Raw genomic sequence first — 12,375 nt, 5'->3', positions numbered from 1 at the left:
GCTAGCCAATGTAGCTGCAGAGAATCTTGAATTCCTAATCATCTACCTCCACTTCTAAGCCTCCTACCTCCCAGTATTAAGATTATAGGCCAACACACCGAATTTTACGTGGTGAGGAGGTTGAACCCAAGTTTTTATGAATGCTAGATAAGCACTCTACCAACTGAGCCCTAGCGATTATTTTTGAAAATATATCTTCTGACCTTTTTTATTTACTAATCTTTGTTTACTGAAGATGTAAACCAGAGTTAAAGAAAACCCTATCAAAGCCGGGCGGTGGTGGCGCACGCCTTTAATCCCAGCACTCGGGAGGCAGAGCCAGGCGGATCTCTGTGAGTTCGAGGCCAGCCTGGGCTACCAAGTGAGTTCCAGGAAAGGCGCAAAGCTACACAGAGAAACCCTGTCTCGAAAAACCAAAAAAAAAAAAAAAAAAGAAAACCCTATCAAAATGTCACAAATCTTCATTTCATTACTTTGTAAAATAACAAAAATTAAGATTGCAAAATGCTTGGCCAGGTGTTGTGGCACAGCCTTTAACCTCAACACTTGGGAGGCCGAGGCATGCAGATCTCTGTGAGTTCCAGGTCAACTGGTCTACATAGAGAGTTCGAGGACAGCCAGAGCTGCTTCCCAGAAAAACCTTGTCTCCAAAGGTGGGGGCGGGGGAAGCTATGCATATAGTTCTAGCTGTAATCCTAGCACTTGGCACTTGGGGAGGTGGATGTGGGAGAACCAGGAGTCCAGGCCATTCTGGAGTTGAAGCCGACCTGAACTGCATGACACCCTGTCAGAAGGAAGGAAGGAAGGAAGGAAGGACGGACTCAGTGGTAAAAATACCATAAAGAAAGTCACCAAGCATGGGAAAAATTTTTGCAACTCATAATGTGTAAAAAGGGACTTATATCCAAAATACACAAAAAACTCTTAACAATTCACCAATAGGAAAAAAAAATAAGAATTATAAAATGGACAAAGGATCTGAACAGACACTTTTGCTGAAGACATGAAAAGACCCTCAACACAGGGACAAACAAGTAAAAACTACAATGAAATCTCACTTCACACTCACTAGGATGGCTAAAACAAAAGGAAACAATAACAGTATTGGTGAGTATATGGAGAAGATAGAACCCTTACACACTGTTGGTGGGACTGTGAATTAGTGTTAAATGTCAAAAGATTAAACAGATCACCCAGCCATTTCACTCACAGGTATATATGCAAGAGAAATAAAACTGTATGTCCACACTTGAACAAATGTTCACAGCTTTGTTCATAATAGTTGAAAATGAAAAAGAACCACAATGTCCCTCAATGAACTGATAATATACAGTATATATGGCAACAAATTAAAAACCTGCTATAACATGGATAAACCTCTAAAACAATATGCAAAAGAACACTCATTACATGATTCATTAATATGAAATGTCCATCTGCAAGGTGGACAAGTAGCTGTCAGGAGCTAGAGAGACAGGTGAATGCAGAATGAAGGTTTCTTTAGGGGGTGACTAAATATTCTAAAATTAGACTGCTCTAAGTATACTAGAAGTCCCATGAAGTATACATCAATATTTCAACAATATTACTAAGAAAAAGGAATGGGGGATTACTGCCCTGTCTAGCATTCTTGAGGTTTGATTATACTTTCCAATCACTATTTCTAGGCCTCTACTTAACAACTTTATTTGAAAGATAAGGGGGCTGTGGAGTGATGACTCAGTGGTTAAGAGCACTGACTGCTCCATCAGAGGCCCTGGGTTCAATTCCCAGCACCCACATGGCAGCTCACAACTGTAACCCCAGGATCTGACACCCTCACACAGACATATATGCAGGCAAAACACAAATGCAGATAAAGATAAATAATTAAAAAAGAAAGATGAAAGGGGGTAGCTTCCACTGAAGCTAAAATTAAGATTATTGAACATTGCAAATTAACAGACACACACACCCAGAAAAAAAAAAAATTTAATCAATTTAACCATTTAGCCAAACATTCACACAGTTCTGGACTGCCTAACTTTACTTCCTAAGGCCCACTTAGCATTTTTGCTAAGCTTCCCTTCCCCTATACTTAAATGTTAGGACTCCCTGGTGGACAAGACCCATCATAGAAGCCTCATCCAAAGTTGGTCCAGGAAGCCCTGATAAAGTGATTGGCAGTTCTACCCACCCAGCAGAGGACTGCATTCTCAGCTGGGGATTTGGTAAGAGAATGACTTCACCTACGTGATGAGCCAGCAGTGGAGATGAGGTCCATTTTCTCACTCATGTCTTTGAAGGGCTGTGATTGGGTGCCATTTTGAGAGGTTGTCTACTACTGAAGGCACAAACTATTCTGGAACAAGTCAAAGGGCCAGCATGCCACAGTCTCTGGGTAGCAGACTGCAGTGGAGGGCAGTTCTGAGGTATCAGGAGAGCCAGATATGGACACGCTGAGTTCATGCAGCTCCGGCGGTGGTCTGGTGGTCGATGGTGATAACAGACCCCATTCATCTGAGGATAGATGCAGTCTTACAGGCCCTGAGCCCAAGGTCAGCAGGGAGCCCAACCTCTGTAGCCACCTGTCTGCTGCAAGGTTCTCTGCTGGTGGGACTGAAAACTCTGAAGCTCAGGTCCGGCGGAGTTCTCTCAACTTCTGCAGCCTCTGCCCTCCTGAAGGGTGTTTAATGCAGTATTCAAAGCACTGAGACACCACAGTCCTCCAGTATAGATGCCAGTGTCTGCTTTCTTGACTCCCCAATGCATTCAAGAGACACCCCTTGGCTTGAACATGGCCAATCCAGGGTGTATAAACTGGGGAGTCTCTGGAGTACAGGACAACCTGTATGGCCCACAGGCTGCAAATCTAAGAGTGGCCAGCAGACGTTTCTGGTACGCAGAGAAGGTTAGCTCCGAAAATGAAGTCAGCTCTGTTGGGACATCTGACACTTGACTGGTTCAGGCTCAGCGCCCTCAGTTTTAGCATTGAAGCTTCAGGGAATGGCCTTCAGTTCCTGCAGCTTCTGATAGGTTCTCCAGTGTACACTGTCAATCAGGAGCTTTTCTATTGATAAGTGGTCCACCTTCACAGCTCTTCCCACTAATTTAGGATCAGAAGCTGGGAAAGGAGGATCATGAAAAATCTGTAAAGGCTTGGAGACATCATTCTCATCGATTTTAATTGTAACTCTGTGAACAGATCCTGAGCCTGTTCTCCCTAGTACCTGTTGATTCCAAACTGAGAGACAGAGGCACTTCCCCGCATGATACCTTTCCACCTGGACTAGGTTGCCCCATCTCTCTCGGATTAACTTCAGAGTCTGGGAATGTAACACTTCTAATTGAAGTGATAAGCAGAAACAATGTAGGCAGTTGTACATGTCCTGAAGAGGTTTCTCACCAGCAAAGAGCCGAGACTGCACCAAACGATGAATAAAGTCGATTTGCATGCTATGAACCAAAGGTCGGCCATCTCCTGTTTCCGTATCCTCAACTAGAATTTCTAGCTTGAGAAGGCGCCATGGAACTTCTGGATCATCACCCATTACCGTCAAAGTTGCTTCAAATTCTCCTTCAACTCGAAACTTCACACGGCCATTTGCCACTGTAAGATTTGCTAGCTGTGGAGGAAGATCTGTTGTTGCAAGCCTATGTCTAAGAATCTGATTGAGCCGATGAAGTATGGCTTGTTTCTCAATTTTGGTAATTGGGTCTGGAGGAATAATCTTATCCCTGATGCAGGTTGGAAGCCGTGGATAAGAGCCAGTAGTCAGCACATCAATGGCATACGGGATAGCAAAATTAGGCAGGCGTGCGTGGACTAGTGCGTCTCTAGCTAAGAAGGCCAAGCGATCAGCGGTGTCCACAAACAAGATAGCTTGCTGATCTAAAAAGCTTGAGATCATCGCACACTTTTCGACTTTGCCAGCATCATTAGCCCATTTTACTAAAGCTAATAGTCGAACGAAGAGTTGACGTGTCCGGCTAGCAAACTGTACAATTTCTATTTTCCTTTCCACATCAGATTTCCTTGGTAGTAAGTCCGTCAGCATCAAGAGCTCCGAGTAGGCCCGGTGCAGCAGAAATTCGATGAGCGTGCTAAGCCGGTAACCAGGGCTAGCCGCCGCCGCCGTCGCCGTCGCCGTCGCGGCTCCGGGCGAGGGAGGAGCCGGGGCAGACGCTGAGCCGCCGTCGCCGCCGCCCGGAGGGGTCAGCTGGTGTTTCTCCAGCTGCACTGAGGCCATGGCGGCACACAGCCCGGCTTGGCGCAGGCACCCGAGATGCGGCCCTGGAACCTCCTCCCGGGCTCCGTGACCGCACCGACTCTGAACAGGAAGCCCGAGCACGGGCTGCGGAGGCCCGCCCCCATGTGGGGCGGGGCCTGCCGGCCAGGGAGGCGAGCGTGGGGCGGGGCCGCAGGAGGCGAGCGCGGGGCGGGGCCGCAGGCTGCGAGCGCGGGACCGGGCCGAGCGTGGGGCGGGGCCGAGCGTGGGGCGGGGCCGGCCGGCCAGGGCGGCGGCGAGCGTGGGGCGTGGCGGGCGGAGAGCCGGGCCAGCGGGCGGCAGGAAGCGAGCGTGGGGCGGGGCCGCAGGAAGGCGTTATGGCTGGGACTTGAATTTTCGCTGTAATTCAGCCCGTCTTTCAGCCAGTCTTATAACGAGGCCTTCGGTTTGATTTTCTGCAACTTGAGCCCTGTGGCTGCTGAAGAGAAGATTCTTTCAGAGCACAATTCTCACAGTTGGTGAGTCAGGATAATCAAATACATTTGTTTCCTTAAGTTTGTAAAGTAGTCTAACAATTCATGACTCCAGGAAGGAGAAAAGCGGTAGGCACAGCCCAGGTTGGACTGTTGTTTCTTGGCTTTCCAAGCACTGTGGGCAGCAGCCATTCATGCCGTGTGCACACATACAGGCAGGCAAACCATATACGTACAAAACAAAAATTAAAAACAAATCAACAAAAATGGGTATACTTCCAGCCGACATTCCAGTGTGGATAAGGGAACTCTCACAAGGCTTCATCCTTAGATGAAGAACTGCAGGCAATTAATGCCGGCTAAGGGAGAGAGAATCAGTCTTCTCCAGGAATGAGCTCCCAACAGGCTCTCCGATCCCAAGCAATCAGCCCTCAACACACCTACAAGTAACACTAAATGGACTCAGCGGTTGCATGTATGTATGTGTGTGTGTGTGTGTATTTAATAATAATAATTAAGGTAGAGGTCATGAATTTGAGAGGTGGAGGGGACACACAGGAGGAGCTGGAGAGGGTGGGATAGAAATGACAAATTCAGTACTCACCTATAAAATCCTCAAAAATTAAAAAAATAAATCCGTGTATTTAGAGGCAACATCTGGCAGGTGGCGATGTTAGGCTGGGAAAAGGCTTCCGGTTCTGACACAGCCAAGTCCAAACCAGTGCGTTCCTTCTCACTGCCGGGGCTTCTTCAGGGTTCTAGTCCATCTGCTTCAGTTGGACCACCAGCGAGGAGGGGACCGTAGGGACTGGCAGAGGAACAATGTACATGTGTCACTGTTACTTTTTTGTGAAACTGGTGGTGTGGGGCCGTAATACAGTTCCATATACATTCAGATCTGGAGGCCACATTACACTGGATTGCCAACAGGACCACACTCATTCCCTTAGCTTCCCCTCCCCATTACAGAGCATGCTCCAAAAACAGCCATCTCAGGAGCTGAGGGTGTCTGTCAGCTACAGCTAGTAACAGCACGAGAGGTCCAGGCCACACTGTCCCTCATCCAGGAGGTGGAGACAGAAGAGTCTAGCTGCAGGGAGGAGGCCAGGCAGCCTTTCCTCCAGGGCCTGCACACTGACGGCTACTCTGCCGCTGTGGTCTCAGCAGCCGGAGAAGCCAGCCCCTGAAGCTTTCTGCCCTGGACATTGTAGCATGAATCTTAGAGAGTCTTATTAATAAAATCAAACCTGAGGCCAGTTATTGGGGTGAAATGCTGGATGGTCAGAGAGACAGAACAAGCCACAGCTATCTCACCTCGCCAGATCCTCAGCTGGTCTTGTTTCCTCAGACTGGAAGCTTCTGTGTCCTCATCCCAATGGCTCTCAGCTGAACTGCTGCTCGAAAGCCTGAAGCTTAACCAGCTAAAAGCTTCTAGTTTCTGGTCCTCACGCCTTATATACCTTTCTGCTTTCTACCACCACTCCCTGGGATTAAAGGCTCGCTTTCTGGGATTAAAGGCGTGTGTCACCATGCTTGGCTGTTTCAAATGTGGCCTTGAACTCACAGAGATCCAGAGAGATTTCTGTCTCTGGAATGCTGGGATTAAAGGCGTGAGTGCCACCATTTTCTAGCCTCTGTATCTAGTGGCTGTCTGTTCTCTGACCCTAGATAAATTTATTAGGGTACACAATATTTTGGGGAATACAATACCACATTTCCCCCTTTTTGTCTAAAATTAAAAAAGTTTATAATACAAGAAAAATTATATCCAATAAGTCAAGATTACATTAACGATGTCTAGTTCATTAACATTTGACAGATTCAGGCAAAAAACTCCATTAATATATAACAATGTCCAGTCCAGTAACATTTGGTAAACTCAGACAAAAAAATTTTCATTACTTATCTTATTTAAAACGAGTAGTTTCTTTTTTAAAGTATTTTTTCTTTTCACAATAGATTCAGTAATCTACCGTTTGTCATTTTTATATCTTCCCCTTTTTCTTTTTGGTGTAGATTCAGTGATCTACCCATTTATCCTATTATTTCTTTATCTTTTTTCTCAGAGTAGATTCGATGATCTATCTCATATCTATATTCTCTTTTTCTTTTTGCTTTCTCGGGGTGAAATTTTCTTTAGGGAATCTTGAAAAGAAAATTTTTGGGTTAATTGTCAAGTCCTGTATCGTTTGTCCAGTCTCTGCATAATAGGAAAGTTCAGGGCTTGTCACAAGTCCTTGCTCGAGTAGTCTGTCAGGCTGGATCATCTCAGCTAGTCATCTCGAAATTGTCCTGACCAGTTTGTAGTCCAAAGTCGATCTTTCCTTGGTGTTAATAAGCTTAATGGTTTTTATCATAGTCCATGTGGAATCATCATTGTGGAGTCCTGTGTCTTTTTGAAGATTTCAAAGTCACTGTTAGGCGTGGTCATGGTTCCCTGCAGACTTTTTTTTTTTGTGCCTCCTCTGCGGTTTGGAATAATCACAGTGTGATAAATGTCTGTCTCTTGGAACCACGAATGTTCTTCCCTAGAAGAGAATATCTTCATAGCAATTTCTCCCCACCATTTGTCTTGCCAAACTTTTCCAAACTGACCTTTGCCGATGTTTTTTTGTAACACGGTGGTCCTGGCAATTCTTCTCTGAATAAGTAGTGGTAAACTCTTTGTCCCAGGTAGCAGCATCACCACAGTCACCAACCTAATGAGAAGGATCCAGCAACTCGGAGCAGCAGCTGCTGCCTCCATGGTCCCACTGCCACCGTTTGTGCCTGGGCCTTGGCCGAAGCTTCTCCTTAGCAAGCCTCCTAGTCCGGCCTCAAACTCAGGATCCTCCTGCCTCTTCCTCCTTCAGTAAATCGTACCAGCGTGTGCCACCACAACCGGCTGAGGGTAGCTCAGATCTGACCCGGGACCCTCAAGACCACAGGCAAGTAGCTTTTTCATGAATTCGTACTCGACAAGTTGGGCACCAGATGTAGCATGAATCTTAGAGTGTCTTATTAATAAAATCAAACCTGAGGCAAGTTATTGGGGTGAAATGCTGGATGGTCAGAGAGACAGAACAAGCCACAGCTATCTCACCTCGCCAGGTCCTCAGCTGGTCTTGTTTCCTCAGACTGGAAGCCTCTGTGTCCTCATCCCAATGGCTCTCAGCTGAACTGCTGCTCAAAAGCCTGAAGCTTAACCAGCTAAAAGCTTCTAGTTTCTGGTCCTCATGCCTTACATATCTTTCTGCCTTCTACCACCACTCCCTGGGATTTAAGGCATGAGTCACCATGTTTGGCTGTTTCCAATGTGGCCTTGAACTCACAGAGCTCCAGAAGGATTTCTGTCTCTGGAATGCTAGGATTAAAGGCGTGAGTGCCACCATTTTCTAGCCTCTGTATCTAGTGGCTGTCTGTTCTCTGACCCTAGATAAATTTATTAGGGTGCACAATATTTTGGGGAATACAATACCACCACAGGACATGGCTGTCAGTCTGTCACCTTCTCCACCTTTGCAGCTAGCACTGTGCACCTTGCCTCTAAGTCAGTGTTTGGCTGTGCTTGCTCCATACCTCCAGGCAGAACTTCGTTTGCTTTTGCATTTGAACAACGCAGTAACTACCCATTGCTCAAGCAAAAGATCTTTCAGTGTCTTTAGTCCATGCAAAACTCTCAATCAGAGATCAAGGTTCTTATTTTGGGTACGATTTACTTGATGTTCAGTCACTCTATGACTCAGCAGCCAGGGCCACACTGCCTTTCAGCTAGAGCCACAAAACTGCTGCGTGCCATTAAAAAAAAATCTGTGCCCCTTTCAGTTCTGGCACTCCTGTGTGGGTGTATCTGCAAATGGGAGGACCTGCCTGGAGACAGATAGAGGAGCGGCGTCCTAGTTCCTAAGACGATAGGAAATATGTTTTCCAATGGTCTTAGGTGACCACTGTAAAAGGGTCAGTCAACCCTGGGGTCAGGACCCACAGGTTGAGAACTATTCCCACAGTTCCCTTCATTCCTCACCTCATCCCTATCACCTGGGTGAGAAAGTTCTTACCGTACCCCAGGACTCGTAAACGTCCATGGTTACATTCTTTCTGACTCAGTTTCCTTTCTGGAAAATCTTCAGCATCTTGTTGTTGCTGTCAAAACTCTCAGGTCTAGGACTTCATTTTGTCTTTACAGATACTGTCCCCGTCTCAGGCATGCAAGCATGCCAGCACACTGGGGACAGAGGCAAAGAGCTCCGCCTGCAGGGTGCACACAGGCAGCTTTGTGTCAGTCCTCCATGCTACCAGTTCCACAGGGCTAACACACGGGCCTGGATGGTACCAGGCACAAGGGGGCTTCAGCTGCATTTGGGAAATCCATAGCATGAGGAATGTCCTGCGTGTAGAACAGTTAAGGCTGTTCTCTGTCCTTAAGGGTACTAGTCGGACAAACACAGAGCTGGTGCAGGCAAACTGTTCCTAGGCCGACCACTGGAGGGTAGCCGTCAGTGTGCAGGCCCTGGAGGAAAGGGCTGCCTCGCCTCCTCCCTGCAGCTAGACTCCTCTCTCCCAAGGTCTCCACCTCCTGGATGAGGGACAGTGTGGCCTGGACCTCTCATGCTCTTACTAGCTGTAGCTGACAGACACCCTCAGCTCCTGAGATGGCTGTTTTTGGAGCATGCTCTGTAATGGGGAGGGGAGCTGAGGGCAGCAGGGGCCTGCCGGCAATCCCATGTAATGTGGCCTGGGATCTGAATGGATATGGACCTGTTTCACGGCAGTCTTAAAACACAGCAGATGAGCAGGCACACAAGGAGTCCAAAGTGAGTTTCTTCCATTATCTTTGTGCTGTTCTGTTCACGCCTGTGTATTCGTCCCTGAACCTGTTTATAGGCTGATGTCTCATGCAGGATAGGCCCCTGTGCAAGAAGCGCCCCGTGAAACAAGGGACTGGGAGGCACCGAAAGCCTAACAACTCTGAAGAATAGCTCCTTCAGAAGTCTGGCCACCAGGCAGTTTGTCAGCGCTCATCAAGTAGAAGCAGAATCGAGTGAATGCCACAAGAGCCAACTTCTTTACGAGCTGTTGTGGGGCTCCATGCCCAGTGCTGAGGAAAGACAAACTGAAAAACTGCCTGCTCCTAAAATAACAACTGTCACAAAAGACAGTTCAGGTGAGAGCCACTTTTGTCTTGTATAAACCGCATCGACAGGTCCTGAGGAGGTTTAGGCACTGACAAGGCAATGGCAGCTGAAGGGAAGATGTAGGAACTCCGACCCCGGCGGCGCGAGGCTGGGATGAGAGGAGGCCGGAGGAGCTGAGCACAGGGTCAGCCCCAGCCCACTGGTTCCAACTCCTACCATGGTTTAATGTTAGGTTTCAAGGTTTCACTCTTTGGAGACAAGCTAACTGTGATAATTTTAAAATAACCGACTTCAGTAAGTCTCAGGTTTTAATTCCTAAGGGGTCAGGCAACAGGTTCTCTAGGACTGAAAAAATAATGTAGATGAGACTGGTTGTTGTGGAACATGAATTTAAGATGTGTTACATCTTTTATGCTGTGGAACATTTGTTTAATCATGCAAATATATATTGCATTCTTTTTTGTTGCATTTAACTCCGTGAAGCCGTGTTACTTTGCCTATCTAAAATAGAGCTGAATGGCCTGTAGCTAGGCAGGAGAGGGATAGGCGGGGCTGGCAGACAGAATAAACAGGAGAAATCTGGGGAGAGGAAGATTAAAGATGGAGAAAAGGGGTCAGTCACCACCCATGTAGCCAGACATGGAATAAGAATGAAAGAAAAGATATACAGAAATAGAAAAAGGTAAAAGCCCAGAGGCAAAAGGTAGACGAGCTAATTTAAGAAAAGCTGACAAGAAACAAGCCAAGCTAAGGCCAGGCTTTTTTTTTTCTTCTAATAAGTAATAAGTTTCTGTGTGACTTATCTGGGAGCTGGGTGGCAGGCCCCCCAAGAGCGAAGGGCCAAAAGAGAAAGACAACTACAACTAGTGTCTGCAATAAACACCCAAAGGATGGATTCAGCATGTGGACACTCCAAGTTGCTTCAGATCCACACAATGATGCTAAGACTCAATGGCAGAGCCTGTGAAGCAAGTACCAGCTAGTGGGCTGGAATTGATGCATGTACTGAGGGTAGAACGCCAAGGGCTGTGCTCACCGGAAGCCAGAGATGAGGTGGTGAGAAGCACAACATTTTATTCACATGGCATACATTTCTTCCTCCCAATTTCACAAAACAGATATTGAGGTTCTATATTACTTTTTCTCTGTGTTTCTATTATTTCAAGGAAATAATAACATTTTCCTCATAAAGCTAGAGAAATGAAAATGAGCACTGAATTTATAATTTTAATACATTGTCATATAATGAAATCAAGTTTATCTAATTCCATAATTTTAATACATTATCATAGAACAAAATCAAATTTATCTTTGGGGTATACAATGTTCAGCAAATGGGCTACTGTAAGAATATTAGGCACTAATCAATTATAATGGCAGAACCAAATAAATACCATCATATTGGAGGGTATTTAATATAAAGCAAAATTTGCTTCCTAATTAGTTTAAAATGAAATTTATGATTTAATGAGACAAAATGGAAATAGTTTAAGTAATAAATGTTTAATCAAAGAATTTTACATATTATTAACAGCATTCATTTGGCCAAACATCTACAGGTCTGTAGAATCCTACTGTATATAAAGTGGGAATGTATCAAGTATAGACTATGAAAGTGCAAATAACAAGTCAAGGTTAGATTAACTTTTTTTTTTTACATTATAAAATTAACTTGTTTACAAAATAGGCTTTGCCAAACTTTATTACTGAATTGACTTTCCAATTCAGTAGTTTTTAAAATATGTACCAAGGAAATACAAACTGGAAAATGATAGTTTTTCACACTCAGGAACCCAGCACATCACAACAGGCACCGCACAAGCAAGGGAACAGAGGTCCAGCTCACATGGGTCTCCACAGGTACCCCTCTCCATAGGTACCCTTCTCCACAGGCACCCCTCCTCTCCACAGGCACCCCTGCTCTCCACAGGCACCCCTGCTCTCCACAGGCACCTCTCCTCTCCACAGGCCCACCTCTTCTCCACAGACACCCCTCCTCTGCATAGGTACCTCTCCTCTCCACAGGTACCCCTCCTCTCCACAGGCACCTCTCCTCTCCACAGGCACACCTCTTCTCCACAGGTACCCCTTCTCTGCATAGGTACCCCTCCGCTCCACAGGCACACCCCCTCACCACAGACACCCCTCCTCTCCACAGGTACCCCTCTCCACAGATACCCCTCCTGTCCACAGAGCACGCCTACTCCTTATCGTGGCTGTGCAAAACGCCTCTAGAGATGCAAGTGCTTTCTACTGGAAAAGTTACACCCTGGTCTAGAAACTTTATGGTGTTCATATTTTTAATCCAAATTAAAAAACCCTTTAACGGACTATTTCAGTTTAATATACAGTAATACATTGTAGACAAAATTAGCATTTCCCCCCACTAACTTTAAAGGGACTCATATCAATGTTGTGGTAACTGGTGAAATAAAAACTATTAGGAACTCTTGATATCCACGAACAATTACCAATTAAATATTCAAGCACAATGTCTTGGCCATATGAAATCAAAGTACATGAATATTTCAAAAGCAAGGTTTGAAAAAGAGGTAATGAAAACGATAATTATGGATTAAA

General features: G+C 45.9%; 1 protein-coding gene across 1 annotated transcript; it reads right to left on the bottom strand.

Annotated features, from left to right (window-relative positions):
• Nucleotides 1–2,417: 2,417 nt before the first annotated feature.
• Nucleotides 2,418–4,319, bottom strand: LOC131905655 (mediator of RNA polymerase II transcription subunit 14-like). Its single transcript, XM_059256491.1, has one exon. The coding sequence runs from the start codon at nucleotides 4,227–4,229 to the stop codon at nucleotides 2,979–2,981; it is 1,251 nt and encodes a 416-aa protein (XP_059112474.1). The 5' UTR covers nucleotides 4,230–4,319; the 3' UTR covers nucleotides 2,418–2,978.
• Between the last annotated feature and the right edge of the window lie 8,056 nt (nucleotides 4,320–12,375).

This window comes from Peromyscus eremicus, chromosome 3, assembly GCF_949786415.1.
Source record: "Peromyscus eremicus chromosome 3, PerEre_H2_v1, whole genome shotgun sequence".
Taxonomy (NCBI): domain Eukaryota; kingdom Metazoa; phylum Chordata; class Mammalia; order Rodentia; family Cricetidae; genus Peromyscus; species Peromyscus eremicus.
This window is presented reverse-complemented; position numbering and strand designations above follow the sequence as displayed.